This window comes from Mustelus asterias, unplaced genomic scaffold (genome assembly GCF_964213995.1).
Source record: "Mustelus asterias unplaced genomic scaffold, sMusAst1.hap1.1 HAP1_SCAFFOLD_4532, whole genome shotgun sequence".
In the NCBI taxonomy this organism is placed as follows: domain Eukaryota; kingdom Metazoa; phylum Chordata; class Chondrichthyes; order Carcharhiniformes; family Triakidae; genus Mustelus; species Mustelus asterias.
The window spans coordinates 1-17,160 of record NW_027594475.1 but is presented as its reverse complement, the minus strand read 5'-3'; the positions used below and the strand labels follow the sequence as shown (position 1 = coordinate 17,160).

General features: G+C 59.0%; 1 protein-coding gene across 1 annotated transcript; it reads left to right on the top strand.

The window, feature by feature from the left end:
- Window positions 1–656: 656 nt before the first annotated feature.
- LOC144491136 (FACT complex subunit SSRP1-like) lies at window positions 657–16,003 on the top strand (the record flags this gene model as incomplete). The annotated part of the gene is made up of 6 exons (XM_078208813.1): window positions 657–869; window positions 2,139–2,244; window positions 8,215–8,405; window positions 10,476–10,706; window positions 14,451–14,554; window positions 15,865–16,003. Coding segments are annotated over 6 exons (978 nt in total), but the record flags the coding sequence as incomplete, so codon positions are not given.
- Window positions 16,004–17,160: the final 1,157 nt, after the last annotated feature.

Here is a 17,160-nt window from a genome sequence, read left to right as displayed (position 1 = left end):
CTACACCCCTCCCTATCTCTGTAACCTCCTCCAGCCCCTACACCCCTCCCTATCTCTGTAACCTCCTCCAGCCCCTGCACCCCTCCCTATCTCTGTAACCTCCTCCAGCCCCTACACCCCTCCCTATCTCTGTAACCTCCTCCAGCCCCTGCACCCCTCCCTATCTCTGTAACCTCCTCCAGCCCCTACACCCCTCCCTATCCCTGTAACCTCCTCCAGCCCCTACACCCCTCCCTATCTCTGTAACCTCCCCAGCCCCTACACCCCTCCCTATCTCTGTAACCTCCTCCAACCCCTACACCCCCTCCCTATCTCTGTAACCTCCTCCAGCCCCTACGCCCCTCCCTATCTTTGTAACCTCCTCCAGCCCCTACGCCCCTCCCTATCCCTGTAACCTCCTCCAGCCCCTACGCCCCTCCCTATCTTTGTAACCTCCTCCAGCCCCTACGCCCCTCCCTATCTCTGTAACCTCCTCCAGCCCCTACACCCCTCCCTATCTTTGTAACCTCCTCTCCTCCAAAGAGAACAGTCCCCGATCTCCCGTGCGCGCCCGTGTCAGTGTAGGACTTGATCAGTGGGTTCAAAGTGATTTTGGGTGGGTGATGGGGCAGCCTCTTGTTGGGGGGGAAATGGTGAGTTTGAATCTCTAATGCCCTCTTTCCTCTCTCCGCTCCGGCCGCCAGATCGATGGTCGACTGCGACTGAGTCGACAGAGTATCGTCTTCAAGAACAATAAGACGGGGAAAGTGGACAGCGTGCAGGCGGCGGATGTCAGCGAGGGTGTGTGGCGCCGTGTCGCGAGGGGCTATGGAATCAAACTACAACTCCGCAACGGCAACCTCTGCAAGTTTGATGGATTCCGAGAGGGGGTGAGATTCCTCGCGCGCGCCTCTGTCGCGATGTTCCTCCGAGACATCCCTGTCAGTGCTGTAACCTCCACAAATACGTCCAATTATTACCATTCAGCCCATCGGGGAGGCACGCGCGGGTGTTAATATCCCTCCAGCCCACTCCCCCTTCTCCTCCCACTTACAGCACTCCATCAAGTGGTCTAACTGAGGGATACAGAGACTGGAACTGTGCACAGTGCTCCCAGTGTGGGTCTAACTGAGGGATACAGAGACTGGAACTGTGCACAGTGCTCCCAGTGTGGTCTAACCGAGGGATACGGAGACTGGAACTGTGCACGGTGCTCCGAGTGTGGGTCTAACCGAGGGATATGGAGACCGGAACTGTGCACGGTGCTCCCAGTGTGGGTCTAACCGAGGGATACGGAGACTGGAACTGTGCACGGTGCTCCCAGTGTGGGTCTAACCGAGGGATACGGAGACTGGAACTGTGGACGGTGTTCCCAGTGTGGGTCTAACCGAGGGATACGGAGACTGGAACTGTGCACGGTGCTCCCAGTGTGGGTCTAACCGAGGGATACGGAGACTGGAACTGTGCACGGTGCTCCCAGTGTGGGTCTAACCGAGGGATATGGAGACTGGAACTGTGCACAGTGCTCCCAGTGTGGGTCTAACCGAGGGATATGGAGACTGGAACTGTGCACGGTGCTCCCAGTGTGGGTTTAACCGAGGGATATGGAGACTGGAACTGTGCACGGTGCTCCCAGTGTGGTCTAACCGAGGGATATGCAGACTGGAACTGTGCACGGTGCTCCCAGTGTGGGTCTAACCGAGGGATAGGGAGACTGGAACTGTGCACGGTGCTCCCAGTGTGGTCTAACCGAGGGATAGGGAGACTGGAACTGTGCACGGTGCTCCGAGTGTGGGTCTAACCGAGGGATATGGAGACTGGAACTGTGCACGGTGCTCCCAGTGTGGGTCTAACCGAGGGATAGGGAGACTGGAACTGTGCACGGTGCTCCCAGTGTGGGTCTAACCGAGGGATAGGGAGACTGGAACTGTGCACGGTGCTCCCAGTGTGGTCTAACCGAGGGATAGGGAGACTGGAACTGTGCACGGTGCTCCCAGTGTGGGTCTAACCGAGGGAGAGGGAGACTGGAACTGTGCACGGTGCTCCCAGTGTGGGTCTAACCGAGGGATAGGGAGACTGGAACTGTGCACGGTGCTCCCAGTGTGGGTCTAACCGAGGGATATGACCCCTGACCTGATGAGTTGTGATTTCTTTTTTAGGATTTTGACAAAATGGCAGATTACTTCAAATCCCATTACCAGGTGGACCTCCATGAGAGGGATATGTGTGTGAAGGGCTGGAACTGGGGTACAGCTCGATTCAATGGTGAGTGCATCGTTAGAGGGTCAGTGCTGAGGGAGTGCCGCACTGTCAGAGGGTCAGTGCTGAGGGAGTGCTGCACTGTCAGAGGGTCAGTGCTGAGGGAGTGCCGCACTGTCAGAGGGTCAGTGCTGAGGGAGTGCCGCACTGTCAGAGGGTCAGTGCTGAGGGAGTGCCGCACTGTCAGAGGGTCAGTGCTGAGGGAGTGCCGCACTGTCAGAGGGTCAGTGCTGAGGGAGTGCCGCACTATCAGAGGGTCAGTGCTGAGGGAGTGCCGCACTATCAGAGGGTCAGTGCTGAGGGAGTGCCGCACTGTCAGAGGGTCAGTGCTGAGGGAGTGCCGCACTGTCAGAGGGTCAGTGCTGAGGGAGTGCCGCACTGTCAGAGGGTCAGTACTGAGGGAGTGCCGCACTGTCAGAGGGTCAGTACTGAGGGAGTGCCGCACTGTCAGAGGGTCAGTGCTGAGGGAGTGCCGCACTGTCAGAGGGTCAGTACTGAGGGAGCGCCGCACTGTCAGAGGGTCAGTGCTGAGGGAGTGCCGCACTGTCAGAGGGTCAGTACTGAGGGAGTGCCGCACTGTCAGAGGGTCAGTGCTGAGGGAGTGCTGCACTGTCAGAGGGTCAGTGCTGAGGGAGTGCCGCACTGTCAGAGGGTCAGTGCTGAGGGAGTGCCGCACTGTCAGAGGGTCAGTGCTGAGGGAGTGCCGCACTGTCAGAGGGTCAGTGCTGAGGGAGTGCCGCACTGTCAGAGGGTCAGTGCTGAGGGAGTGCCGCACTGTCAGAGGGTCAGTGCTGAGGGAGTGCCGCACTGTCAGAGGGTCAGTGCTGAGGGAGTGCCGCACTGTCAGAGGGTCAGTGCTGAGGGAGTGCCGCACTGTCAGAGGGTCAGTGCTGAGGGAGTGCCGCAGTGTCAGAGGGTCAGTGCTGAGGGAGTGCCGCACTGTCAGAGGGTCAGTACTGAGGGAGTGCCGCACTGTCAGAGGGTCAGTACTGAGGGAGTGCCGCACTGTCAGAGGGTCAGTGCTGAGGGAGTGTCGCACTGTCAGAGGGTCAGTGCTGAGGGAGTGTCGCACTGTCAGAGGGTCAGTGCTGAGGGAGTGTCGCACTGTCAGAGGGTCAGTGCTGAGGGAGTGTCGCACTGTCAGAGGGTCAGTGCTGAGGGAGTGCCGCACTGTCAGAGGGTCAGTGCTGAGGGAGTGCCGCACTGTCAGAGGGTCAGTACTGAGGGAGTGCCGCACTGTCAGAGGGTCAGTGCTGAGGGAGTGCCGCACTGTCAGAGGGTCAGCGCTGAGGGAGTGCCGCACTGTCAGAGGGTCAGTGCTGAGGGAGTGCCGCACTGTCAGAGGGTCAGTACTGAGGGAGTGCCGCACTGTCAGAGGGTCAGTACTGAGGGAGTGCCGCACTGTCAGAGGGTCAGTGCTGAGGGAGTGCCGCACTGTCAGGCACATTCCAGCTGCGACCACCACACTTGTAGCTTTTTCGGGTACCAACGTAATAAACGAACTCAAATTAACTTGGGGACAAAGTAAAAGGGGCGGCTCCCCAAAAGGAAGGGGGAACAGCCCGAACCAAAATCAAAGTCGAAAGGAAACTTAAAACGTCAAACCAAAAGGTGATTATCGGGGTCTATAATGCACCCCAGCCCCTGCGGCGCCCAGCGGTCGCGGAAGGCGTCAACTGCGCCCGTGGACACCGCATGCTCCCTCTCCAGGGACACCTGGCCGCGAATGTAGCCGCGGTAGAGGGGCAGACAGTCGGGATGGACGGCCCCGTCGATCGCCCGCTGCCTGGACCTATTGATGGCGCGTCTCGCCAGGCCCAGGAGCAGGTTCACGAGGAGGTCGGCATCCCGACCCGCCCCTCTCCGCACCAGGTGCCCGTAGATCAGGAGCGTGGGACTGAAGTGCAAACAAAACATCAATAAGAGGTGTTTGAGGAAACCAAAAAGGGTGTGCAGCCTAAAACACAGAACGTAGACATGGTCCACGGACTCCACGAGGCCACAGAAAGGGCAGTCTCGGGAGCCCGTGTACCGGAAAAACCTACGGTTGTACGGCACTGCTGCGTGCAGCACCCTCCACCCCAGGTCCCCGAGATAATTGGGGGAGATCCCTCCGTAGAGGGACCTCCACTGGGGACCTCCGCCGCCCGGCGGCAACAAGGCCCGCCAAGGTGTATCCGGGCGAGGACGCGGTAGTGGAAGGTGTGCAGCAGCAGGCCGTACAGGAAACGCCTCCGCGCGGTGGAAAAAGGGCACGGAGGGCATTTCCGCGAGGCGGCACACGCAGTGGGGCACCTGACCCGGGGGGGGAGGTCTAGGCTTCGGGCCAATGTGAAATTCCGTCCGAGCAGGGGAACGCTCGGGCGGGATCCCACCGCACGCCTGCGCCGCCTCTAGACCGCGTGCGCACTCGGGGCCGAGCACGACCGTCCTAAGGTCTTGGATGGCTTTGGCCGCGTGCCGGACGGTCACCCCCGCGCGCTCAGCCAGCACGTCGGGGCTCATCCAGCCCGCTCCTCCGCCATCCAGCACGTCCCCGATCCTGGTCACCCCGGCGTCCACAGCCCTCCTCTCCGCCAGCCACCTGAAGTCGTAAGGCTGGAGGTGTGGATTCCTGAGCAGCGGCTCTCGCACGAGAGCCGCTACTCCTGACGGGGGAGAGCTGCGTCGCGAGGCGACCGTGTTCCAGACCGTGAGCAGGTCCTGGTAAAAGACGGGCAACTCCCGCAGAGAGGTGGGAATACGCCCCAGGTTGATGTGCAGGAGCTGCACGTCGTAATTGAGGCCGTGCAAGTGGCGGAAAAAATACGTCGCCATCGCACGCCATTGTGGAGGAGGCTCGACGTAAAGGTATCGCTGCAGGGTCTGGAGGCGGAAGGTCGCTAGCTGCGTGCGGAGGCACACCAGACCTTGTCCGCCCTCCTCAATCGGGAGATGCAGCACCTCGGCAGCGACCCAGTGCAGTCGGTTGTCCCAGAAAAACCGCACGAGGGCTTTCTGCATATCGGTGACAAAGCCAGGGGGAGGGGTCAAAGTGACCAGCCGGTACCACAGCATGGAGGCGACCAGCTGGTTTATGATGCGAACTCGCGCCCTGTAGGACAGCACTTGGAGCAGTCCTGTCCAGCGACCCAGGCGGGCGGAGACTTTGGCCTCCAGCTCCCGCCAGTTCGCCGGCCAGGATTCCTCGGCTGGGCAGAGATGGACCCCCAGGTAGAGGAGGTTGGTCCTGCTCCAGGTGAAAGGCCTGAGCTCCTCCGGAAGGGGGTCCGTCTCCCACGGACCGACCAGGAGTCCGGAGCACTTGGCCCAGTTGATCCTGGCGGAGGACGCGGCGGAGTACACCGCCTGGCATTCTCGCATCCTCCGCAGGTCAGCCGGGTCCGTGAACATGAGAAGCACGTCGTCGGCGTAAGCTGACAGGACCACCCCTACGTCCGGGCCGCGCAGAGTCAAACCCGACAACCTCCTCCGCAAAAGGCGCAGGAATGGCTCCACGCATACGGAATAAAGTTGGCCGGACAAGGGGCAGCCCTGCCGTACTCCTCTCCCGAAGCGAAGGGGCGCCGTCAAGGACCCGTTAACCTTAATCAGACACTCTGCGGCAGAGTACAGTAATCGGATCCGGGCGACAAACTGCGTCCCGAACCCGAATGCCCACAGAGTCCCGAGTAAATACTCGTGCTCCACCCTGTCGAACGCCTTCTCCTGATCTAAAGACAAGAAGGCGCTCGACAGACCAGCCCTCTGGGAATGGTGGATCAGGTCCCGGACCAGATGGAGGTTATCGTGAATCGATCGGCCCGGGACCGTGTAGGACTGGTCAGGGTGGATCATGTGGTCCAGCACGGACCCAAGGCGTGAAGCCAAAGCCCTGGCAAAGATTTTATAATCCGTGCTGAGGAGGGAGACCGGGCGCCAGTTTTTAAGGCACCGGAGATCCCCCTTCTTGGGCAGCAGGGCAATGACGGCCCTGCGCCACGAAAGGGGCATCTCCCCGGTAGCGACGCTCTCCCCCAGGACCCCCGCGTAGTCGCCCCCCAGGACGTCCCAGAACGCCCTGAAGAACTCTACCGTCAGCCCGTCCAGCCCCGGGGCCTTGCCCCGACCGAGGCCATTGAGGGCGCCGGTCAGCTCGGCCACGGCGATGGGGGCCTCGAGCCTGCCGACGCCCTTCGGGCTGACTTGCGGAAGGTCCTCCCACAGAAGTCTGCGGGCATCCTCGCTGGACGGATCCGGAGAGAAGAGGGAGGTGTAATAATCCCGGGCGATGGCCCGGATGCCCTCCGGATCCGAGACGGGGGAACCGTCGTCGGCCAGCAGCGTAAGGAGCTGCTGACGGTTAGCCCGCCCTTTTTCCAGCGAGTAGAAGAAGGGGGAGCCGCGGTCCAGGTCCACCACCACACTTGTACAAGTTATTCAGTTCAGTGTAAATAAAACACTGGTTCAGCCTCAGCTGGGCTGTGTGCGCCGCTCTGGGCCCCGCTCATTAGGGAGGACACAGACTGAAGAGAATCGGGGGCGGCGGGGGGCGATGAGGAGAATTGTTTGTTTGCACAGCAGTGAGCTGTGATCTGGAAGGCACTGCCTGACGGGCGCTGGAAGCAGATTTTATCGGAAGAGGCGAAAGGGGCAATCGGGGAAATAGTGGAAGGGGGAAAATTTACAGAGAAACGGGGAGGGTGGGGCAGAGTTGGGGGTGGGGGTTAATTAGATGGAGCTTTGGAAGAGCTAGCACCAGGTCGATGTACTGAATGGCCACCTCCTGTGTGGTTTTGGGGAGAGGACGATGGGGCCTTTGGAAGCATTCTGACTGGACTGGCACTGAGGGGGGAGTCACTGTTGCGTGGGGTGGCTGTGGGATTGAATGGGCGATGCCGGGGTGGAGGTGTGGGAATCTTCTGCTGATATGTTTCTGCATCATCTTCTCCCCCGCTGCCCTCCCTGCCTCTCCCACACCCCCTCTGCCCTCCCTGCCTCTCCCATGCCCCACCCCCCGCTGCCCTCCCTGCCTCTCCCACGCCCTCCCTGCCTCTCCCACGCCCTCCCTGCCTCTCCCACGCCCTCCCTGCCTCTCCCACGCCCTCCCTGCCTCTCCCACGCCCTCCCTGCCTCTCCCACGCCCTCCCTGCCTCTCCCACGCCCTCCCTGCCTCTCCCACGCCCTCCCTGCCTCTCCCACGCCCTCCCTGCCTCTCCCACGCCCTCCCTGCCTCTCCCACGCCCTCCCTGCCTCTCCCACGCCCTGCCTGCCTCTCCCACGCCCTCCCTGCCTCTCCCACGCCCTCCCTGCCTCTCCCACGCCCTCCCTGCCTCTCCCACGCCCTCCCTGCCTCTCCCACGCCCTCCCTGCCTCTCCCACGCCCTCCCTGCCTCTCCCACGCCCTCCCTGCCTCTCCCACGCCCTCCCTGCCTCTCCCACGCCCTCCCTGCCTCTCCCACGCCCTCCCTGCCTCTCCCACGCCCTCCCTGCCTCTCCCACGCCCTCCCTGCCTCTCCCACGCCCTCCCTGCCTCTCCCACGCCCTCCCTGCCTCTCCCACGCCCTCCCTGCCTCTCCCACGCCCTCCCTGCCTCTCCCACGCCCTCCCTGCCTCTCCCACGCCCTCCCTGCCTCTCCCACGCCCTCCCTGCCTCTCCCACGCCCTCCCTGCCTCTCCCACGCCCTCCCTGCCTCTCCCACGCCCTCCCTGCCTCTCCCACGCCCTCCCTGCCTCTCCCACGCCCTCCCTGCCTCTCCCACGCCCTCCCTGCCTCTCCCACGCCCTCCCTGCCTCTCCCACGCCCTCCCTGCCTCTCCCACGGCCCTCCCTGCCTCTCCCACGGTCCCCCGCTGCCCTCCCACACCCCCCGCTGCCCTCCTTGCCTCTTCTCGCCCCCCGCTGCCCTCCCTACCTTCCCACACCCCCCACCGCCCTCCCTACCTTCCCACACCCCCCCGCTGCCCTCCCTGCCTCTCCACACCCCGTCCCCCACAGGACAGCTCCTGTCCTTCGATATTGGGGAGCAGTCGGCCTTCGAGATCCCACTGACCAATGTGTCGCAGTGCACCACCGGCAAGAACGAGGTGACTCTGGAGTTCCACCAGAACGATGACGCTGAGGTCTCCCTGATGGAAGTCCGATTCTACGTCCCACCATCGCAGGAGGACGGCATGGACCCGGTCGAGGTGAGAGATAGCGTTCAGCCGTCGAAGACCAACTCTCCAATTCCCTAACTCTCCATCGAAGACCCTCCCTCTAATCCCCTAACTCTCCATCGAAGACCCTCCCTCTAATCCCCGAACTCTCCCATCGAAGACCCTCCCTCTAATCCCCTAACTCTCCCATCGAAGACCCTCCCTCTAATCCCCTAACTCTCCCATCGAAGACCCTCCCTCTGATCCCCTAACTCTCCCATCGAAGACCATCCCTCTAATCCCCTAACTCTCCCATCGAAGACCATCCCTCTAATCCTCTAACTCTCCCATCGAAGACCATCCCTCTAATCCCCTAACTCTCCCATCGAAGACCATCCCTCTAATCCTCTAACTCTCCCATCAAAGACCATCCCTCTAATCCCCTAACTCTCCCATCGAAGACCCTCCCTCTAATCCCCTAACTCTCTGATCGAAGACCCTCCCTCTAATCCCCGAACTCTCCCATCGAAGACCATCCGTCTAATCCCCTAACCCTCTGATCGAAGACCCTCCCTCTCATCCCCGAACTCTCCCATCGAAGACCATCCCTCTAATCCCCTAACCCTCTGATCGAAGACCCTCCCTCTCATCCCCGAACTCTCCCATCGAAGACCATCCCTCTAATCCCCTAACCCTCTGATCGAAGACCCTCCCTCTCATCCCTGAACTCTCCCATCGAAGACCATCCCTCTAATCCCCTAACCCTCTGATCGAAGACCCTCCCTCTAATCCCCTAACTCTCCATCGAAGACCATCCCTCTAATCCCCTAACTCTCCATCGAAGACCCTCCCTCTAATCCCCTAACTCTCCCATTGAAGACCCTCCCTCTAATCCTCTAACTCTCTGATCAAAGACCATCCCTCTAATCCCCGAACTCTCCATCGAAGACCATCCCTCTAATCCCCTAACTCTCCCATCGAAGACCCTCCCTCTAATCCTCTAACTCTCTGATCAAAGACCCTCCCTCTAATGCCCTAACTCTTCCATCGAAGACCCCCTCTCTAATCCTCTAACTCTCTGATCAAAGACCCTCCCTCTAATCCCCTAACTCTCCATCGAAGACCATCCCTCTAATCCCCTAACTCTCCCATCGAAGACCCTCCCTCTAATCCTCTAACTCTCTGATCAAAGACCCTCCCTCTAATGCCCTAACTCTTCCATCGAAGACCCTCCCTCTAATCCTCTAACTCTCTGATCAAAGACCCTCCCTCTAATCCCCTAACTCTCCCATCGAAGACCATCCCTCTAATCCCCTAACTCTCCATCGAAGGCCCTCCCTCTAATCCCCTAACTCTCCCATCGAAGACCATCCCTCTAATCCCCTAACTCTCGACGGAAGACCATCCCTCTAACCCCCTAACTCTCCATCGAAGACCATCCCTCTAATCCCCTAACTCTCCATCGACGGCCCTCCCTCTAATCCCCTAACACTCCATCGAATACCCTCCCTCTAATCCCCTAACCCTCGATGGAAGACCATCCCTCTAATCCCCTAACTCTCCCATCGAAGGCCCTCCCTCTAATCCACTAACTCTCGATGGAAGACCATCCCTCTAATCCCCTAACTCTCCATCGAAGGCCCTCTCTCTAATCCCCTAACTCTCCCATCGAAGACCATCCCTCTAATCCCCTAACTCTCCATCGAAGGCCCTCCCTCTAATCCCCTAACTCTCCCATCGAAGGCCCTCCCTCTAATCCCCTCACTCTCGATGGAAGACCATCCCTCTAATCCCCTAACTCTCCATCGAAGACCATCCCTCTAATCCCCTAACTCTCCATCGAAGACCATCCCTCTAATCCCCTAACTCTCCCATCGAAGACCCTCCCTCTAATCCCCTAACTCTCCCATCGAAGACTATCCCTCTAATCCCCTAACTCTCCATCGAAGACCATCCCTCTAATCCCCTAACTCTCCCATCGAAGACCATCCCTCTAATACCCTAACCCTCGATGGAAGACCATCTCTCAGTTTCTATTTCAGGCAGCAGATTGAGGGGTGAGTGGCTCGGTGATGTGCGAGCTATTTCTGATCTGTTGACGTGGCTGTTCATGTTGCTCAGGCTTTCTCCCAGAACGTCCTGTCAAAGGCTGACATTATCCAGGCCACAGGGGATGCGTTGTGCATCTTCCGGGAGTTGCAATGTCTCACTCCGCGAGGTCGTTATGATATCCGAATCTACCCTGCCTTCCTGCACCTTCACGGCAAAACCTTCGACTACAAGATCCCGTACACCACCGTTCTCCGTCTCTTCCTGCTGCCCCACAAGGACCAGAGGCAAATGTTCTTTGTGGTAAGTACAGCACGGGGTTAGATACAGAGTAAAGCTCCCTCTACACTGTCCCCCATCAAACACTCCCAGGACAGATACAGCACGGGGTTAGATACAGAGTAAAGCTCCCTGTACACTGTCCCCCATCAAACACTCCCAGGACAGGTACAGCACGGGGTTTGATACAGAGTAAAGCTCCCTCTACACTGTCCCCCATCAAACACTCCCAGGACAGATACAGCACGGGGTTAGATACAGAGTAAAGCTCCCTGTACACTGTCCCCCATCAAACACTCCCAGGACAGGTACAGCACGGGGTTTGATACAGAGTAAAGCTCCCTCTACACTGTCCCCCATCAAACACTCCCAGGACAGGTACAGCACGGGGTTAGATACAGAGTAAAGCTCCCTCTACACTGTCCCCATCAAACACTCCCAGGACAGGTACAGCACGGGGTTAGATACAGAGTAAAGCTCCCTCTACACTGTCCCCATCAAACACTCCCAGGACAGGTACAGCACGGGGTTAGATACAGAGTAAAGCTCCCTCTACACTGTCCCCATCAAACACTCCCAGGACAGGTACAGCACGGGGTTAGATACAGAGTAAAGCTCCCTCTACACTGTCCCCCATCAAATACTCCCAGGACAGGTACAGCACGGGGTTAGATACAGAGTAAAGCTCCCTCTACACTGTCCCCCATCAAATACTCCCAGGACAGGTACAGCACGGGGTTAGATACAGAGTAAAGGTCCCTCTACACTGTCCCCATCAAACACTCCCAGGACGGGTACAGCACGGGGTTAGATACAGAGTAAAGCTCCCTCTACACTGTCCCCCATCAAATACTCCCAGGACAGATACAGCACGGGGTTAGATACAGAGTAAAGCTCCCTGTACACTGTCCCCATCAAACACTCCCAGGACAGGGACAGCACGGGGTTAGATACAGAGTAAAGCTCCCTCTACACTGTCCCCCATCAAATACTCCCAGGACAGGTACAGCACGGGGTTAGATACAGAGTAAAGCTCCCTCTACACTGTCCCCATCAAACACTCCCAGGACGGGTACAGCACGGGGTTAGATACAGAGTAAAGCTCCCTCTACACTGTCCCCCATCAAATACTCCCAGGACAGATACAGCACGGGGTTAGATACAGAGTAAAGCTCCCTGTACACTGTCCCCCATCAAACACTCCCAGGACAGATACAGCACGGGGTTAGATACAGAGTAAAGCTCCCTCTACACTGTCCCCCATCAAACACTCCCAGGACAGGTACAGCACGGGGTTAGATACAGAGTAAAGCTCCCTGTACACTGTCCCCCATCAAATACTCCCAGGACAGATACAGCACGGGGTTAGATACAGAGTAAAGCTCCCTGTACACTGTCCCCCATCAAACACTCCCAGGACAGATACAGCACGGGGTTAGATACAGAGTAAAGCTCCCTCTACACTGTCCCCCATCAAACACTCCCAGGACAGATACAGCACGGGGTTAGATACAGAGTAAAGCTCCCTCTACACTGTCCCCCATCAAACACTCCCAGGACAGGTACAGCACGGGGTTAGATACAGAGTAAAGCTCCCTCTACACTGTCCCCCATCAAACACTCCCAGGACAGATACAGCACGGGGTTAGATACAGAGTAAAGCTCCCTCTACACTGTCCCCCATCAAACACTCCCAGGACAGGTACAGCACGGGGTTAGATACAGAGTAAAGCTCCCTCTACACTGTCCCGCCATCAAACACTCCCAGGACAGATACAGCACGGGGTTAGATACAGAGTAAAGCTCCCTCTACACTGTCCCCCATCAAACACTCCCAGGACAGGTACAGCACGGGGTTAGATACAGAGTAAAGCTCCCTCTACACTGTCCCCCATCAAACACTCCCAGGACAGGTACAGCACGGGGTTAGATACAGAGTAAAGCTCCCTCTACACTGTCCCCCATCAAACACTCCCAGGACAGGTACAGCACGGGGTTAGATACAGAGTAAAGCTCCCTCTACACTGTCCCCATCAAACACTCCCAGGACAGGTACAGCACGGGGTTCGATACAGAGTAAAGCTCCCTCTACACTGTCCCCCATCAAATACTCCCAGGACAGGTACAGCACGGGGTTAGATACAGAGTAAAGCTCCCTCTACACTGTCCCCCATCAAATACTCCCAGGACAGGTACAGCACGGGGTTAGATACAGAGTAAAGCTCCCTCTACACTGTCCCCCATCAAATACTCCCAGGACAGGTACAGCACGGGGTTAGATACAGAGTAAAGCTCCCTCTACACTGTCCCCCATCAAAGACTCCCAGGACAGGTACAGCACGGGGTTAGATACAGAGTAAAGCTCCCTCTACACTGTCCCCCATCAAACACTCCCAGGACAGGGACAGCACGGGGTTAGATACAGAGTAAAGCTCCCTCTACACTGTCCCCCATCAAACACTCCCAGGACGGGTACAGCACGGGGTTAGATACAGAGTAAAGCTCCCTCTACACTGTCCCCCATCAAACACTCCCAGGACAGGTACAGCACGGGGTTAGATACAGAGTAAAGCTCCCTCTACACTGTCCCCCATCAAACACTCCCAGGACAGGTACAGCACGGGGTTAGATACAGAGTAAAGCTCCCTCTACACTGTCCCCATCAAACACTCCCAGGACAGGGACAGCACGGGGTTAGATACAGAGTAAAGTTCCCTGTACACTGTCCCATCAAACACTCCCAGGACAGGGACAGCACGGGGTTAGATACAGAGTAAAGCTCCCTCTACACTGTCCCCATCAAACACTCCCAGGACAGGTACAGCACGGGGTTAGATACAGAGTAAAGCTCCCTCTACACTGTCCCCATCAAACATTCCCAGGACAGGCACAGCACGGGGTTAGATACAGAGTAAAGCTCCCTCTGCACTGTCCCCCATCAAACACTCCCAGGACAGGTACAGCACGGGGTTAGATACAGAGTAAAGCTCCCTCTACACTGTCCCCCATCAAACACTCCCAGGACAGGGACAGCACGGGGTTAGATACAGAGTAAAGCTCCCTCTACACTGTCCCCCATCAAACACTCCCAGGACAGGTACAGCACGGGGTTAGATACAGAGTAAAGCTCCCTCTACACTGTCCCCCATCAAACACTCCCAGGACAGGGACAGCACGGGGTTAGATACAGAGTAAACCTCCCTCTACACTGTCCCCATCAAACACTCCCAGGACAGGGACAGCACGGGGTTAGATACAGAGTAAAGTTCCCTGTACACTGTCCCCATCAAACACTCCCAGGACAGGTACAGCACGGGGGTTAGATACAGAGTAAAGCTCCCTCTACACTGTCCCCATCAAACATTCCCAGGACAGGTACAGCACGGGGTTAGATACAGAGTAAAGCTCCCTCTACACTGTCCCCATCAAACACTCCCAGGACAGGTACAGCACGGGGTTAGATACAGAGTAAAGCTCCCTCTACACTGTCCCCCATCAAACACTCCCAGGACAGGTACAGCACGGGGTTAGATACAGAGTAAAGCTCCTTCTGCACTGTCCCCATCAAACACTCCCAGGACAGGTACAGCACGGGGTTAGATACAGAGTAAAGCTCCCTCTACACTGTCCCCATCAAACACCCCCAGGACAGGTACAGCACGGGGTTAGATACAGAGTAAAGCTCCCTCTACACTGTCCCCCATCAAACACTCCCAGGACAGGTACAGCACGGGGTCGGTTTTGATGATTGGCCATTCTCTGTTCCAGATCAGTTTGGATCCTCCAATCAAACAGGGGCAGACTCGATACCACTTCCTGATCCTGCTGTTCTCTAAGGATGACGATCTGTCCCTGACGCTGAACATGAGCGAGTGAGTGTGGCAATGAGGGAGAACAACAGCTGGGGGAGAGGGAGAGGGACGGAAGGCAATCGCAACGCTTCTGGGGAGGGAGCGATGGTCTAAGAATGAAGGGGAGGGGGAGAGTGAGGTGGGGGGGGAGATGCGGAGGGAGGGAGTGAGGGAGAGAGATGGGGGGGAGGGAGGGAGGACCGGACGGTGGGGGAGAGAGAGGGAGGGAGGGAGAACCAGGCGGGGGGGGTGGGAGAGGAAGGGGGAGGGAGAACTGGGCGGAGAGAGGGAGAGGGAGAACCGGGCGGAGGGAGAGGGAGAACCGTGCGGGGGGAGAGGGAGAGAGGGGGAGGGAGAACCGGGCGGAGGGAGAGGGAGAACCGTGCGGAGGGAGAGGGGGACGGCGGAGAGAGGGAGAGGGAGAACCGGGCGGAGGGAGAGGGGAACCGTGCGGAGGGAGAGGGGGAGGGAGAACCGGGCGGAGAGAGGGGGAGGGAGAACCGGGCGGAGAGAGGGAGAGGGAGAACCGTGCGGAGGGAGAGGGGGAGGGAGAACCGGGCGGAGAGAGGGAGAGGGAGAACCCGGCAGGGGGGAGGGAGAACTGGGCGGGGAGAGGGAGAACCGGGTGGGGAGAGAGAGAGAGGGAGGGAGAACCGGGCGGGGGGAGAGAGGGGAGGGAGAACCAGGCGGGGGGAGAGAGGGCACAGACTGTCTCAGCGCCTTGCCGCCCCTCTCTCGCCGCCCCTCTCTCCCCGCACCGCTGCCCCTCTCTCGCCGCCCCTCTCTCCCCGCACCGCTGCCCCTCTCTCGCCGCCCCTCTCTCGCCGCCCCTCTCTCCCCGCACCGCTGCCCCTCTCTCCCCGCACCGCTGCCCCTCTCTCGCTGCCCCTCTCTCCCCACACCGCTGCCCCTCTCTCCCCGCACCGCTGCCCCTCTCTCGCCGCCCCTCTCTCCCCACACCGCTGCCCCTCTCTCGCCGTCCCTCTCTCCCCGCACCGCTGCCCCTCTCTCCCCACGCCTCGCCGCCCCTCCTTCCCCGCACCGCTGCCCCTCTCTCGCCGCCCCTCTCTCCCCACGCCTCGCCGCCGCTCCTTCCCCGCACCGCTGCCCCTCTCTCGCCGCCCCTCTCTCCCCACGCCTCGCCGCCCCTCTCTCCCCGCACCGCTGCCCCTCTCTCGCCGTCCCTCTCTCCCCGCGCCTCGCCGTCCCTCTCTCCCCACGCCTCGCCGCCCCTCCTCTCCCCGCGCCTCGCCGCCCTCTCTCCCGCGCCTCGCCGCCCCTCTCTCCCCACGCCTCGCCGTCTCCTCTGAAACGCTGCTTCTGTCTCGCAGGGAGGAAGTGACAAAGAAGTTTGATGGGAAGCTCAGTAAGCAGATGTCGGGCCCTCTGTATGAGGTGGTTAGTCGCATCATGAAATCCCTGGTCAGTCGCAAGATCACAGTGCCCGGGAACTTCGTGGGGTAAGTGGGGCGGGGTGGGGGGGGTGAGGCCGTGATTTGGGAGGGGGCGGGGGGTCTGCTGGGTGAATCGAGGCTTGCTGTCACTGCGCGGGTTGCATTTCCCCTTTCCCGTTTCCCCTCCCTCCCCTCCCCCCCGTTGCTTCCTGCCCTGAGGGTTTAAATAGAGGAGAAATCCCTGTGGGGATAAACCCCACTCCTCACGCCCTGAACGGGGAGTTCTGTACGAGTTAAACGCCACCCTGTTACACTCTGGTTCACAGCTGCCACCCCCCCTTCTCCCTGCCTTCCGCTGCTCAAACCATCCTGAACCCTAATCCCCTGTGTCCCTCCACATACAACTCGGCTGTGGGTCCGGGGATGGGGCAGACCCTCCCTGGTGACGGGGGTGATGGGGGTTCCCTGGCCCACCTCTCTGGCTCTGTCCATGACGGAGTTTATCGGAGATGATCGCAGGGTTGGACACGTCCTCTGTGGATGCTCAGTGCGGGGCACTGTTTAAAACCCCTTTCGCCGGGTTCCTGCCCCGCCTGGATAAACCCACCTGTCGCAATGTCAGGCCCACAGCTGGCTCGCAGCTCGGTTTTGGGTAAAACTGTAAGACATCGGAGCAGAATGAGGCCACTCGGCCCATCGAATCTGCTCCGCCATTCCCGCCATTCAATCATGGCTGATATTTTTCTCATCCCCATTCTCCTGCCTTTTCCCCATAACCCACAGTTTGTGCTGTGGCTTTCTATGTTCTATGTTAACCCCTGAACCCCTTATTAATCAAGAACCTATCTATCTCTGTCTTAAAGACACTCAATGACCCGGCCTCCTCTGTGGCAAAGAGTTCCACAGATTCACCACTCTCTGGCTGAAGAAATTCCTCCTCATCTCTGTTTTAAAGGATCGTCCCTTTAGCCTGAGGTTGTGCCCTCTGGTTCTAGTTTTTCCCACTAGTGGAAACATCCCCTCCACGTCCACTCTATCCAGGCCTCGCAGTATCCTGTAAGTTTCAATAAGATCCCCCCCTCATCCTTCTAAACTCCATCGAGTACAGACACAGAGTCCTCAACCATTCCTCATACGACAAGCTCTTCATTCCAGGGATCATTCTTGTGAACCTCCTCTGGACCCCTGTCCAAGGCCCAGCACATCCTTCCTTAGATACGGGGCCCAAAACTG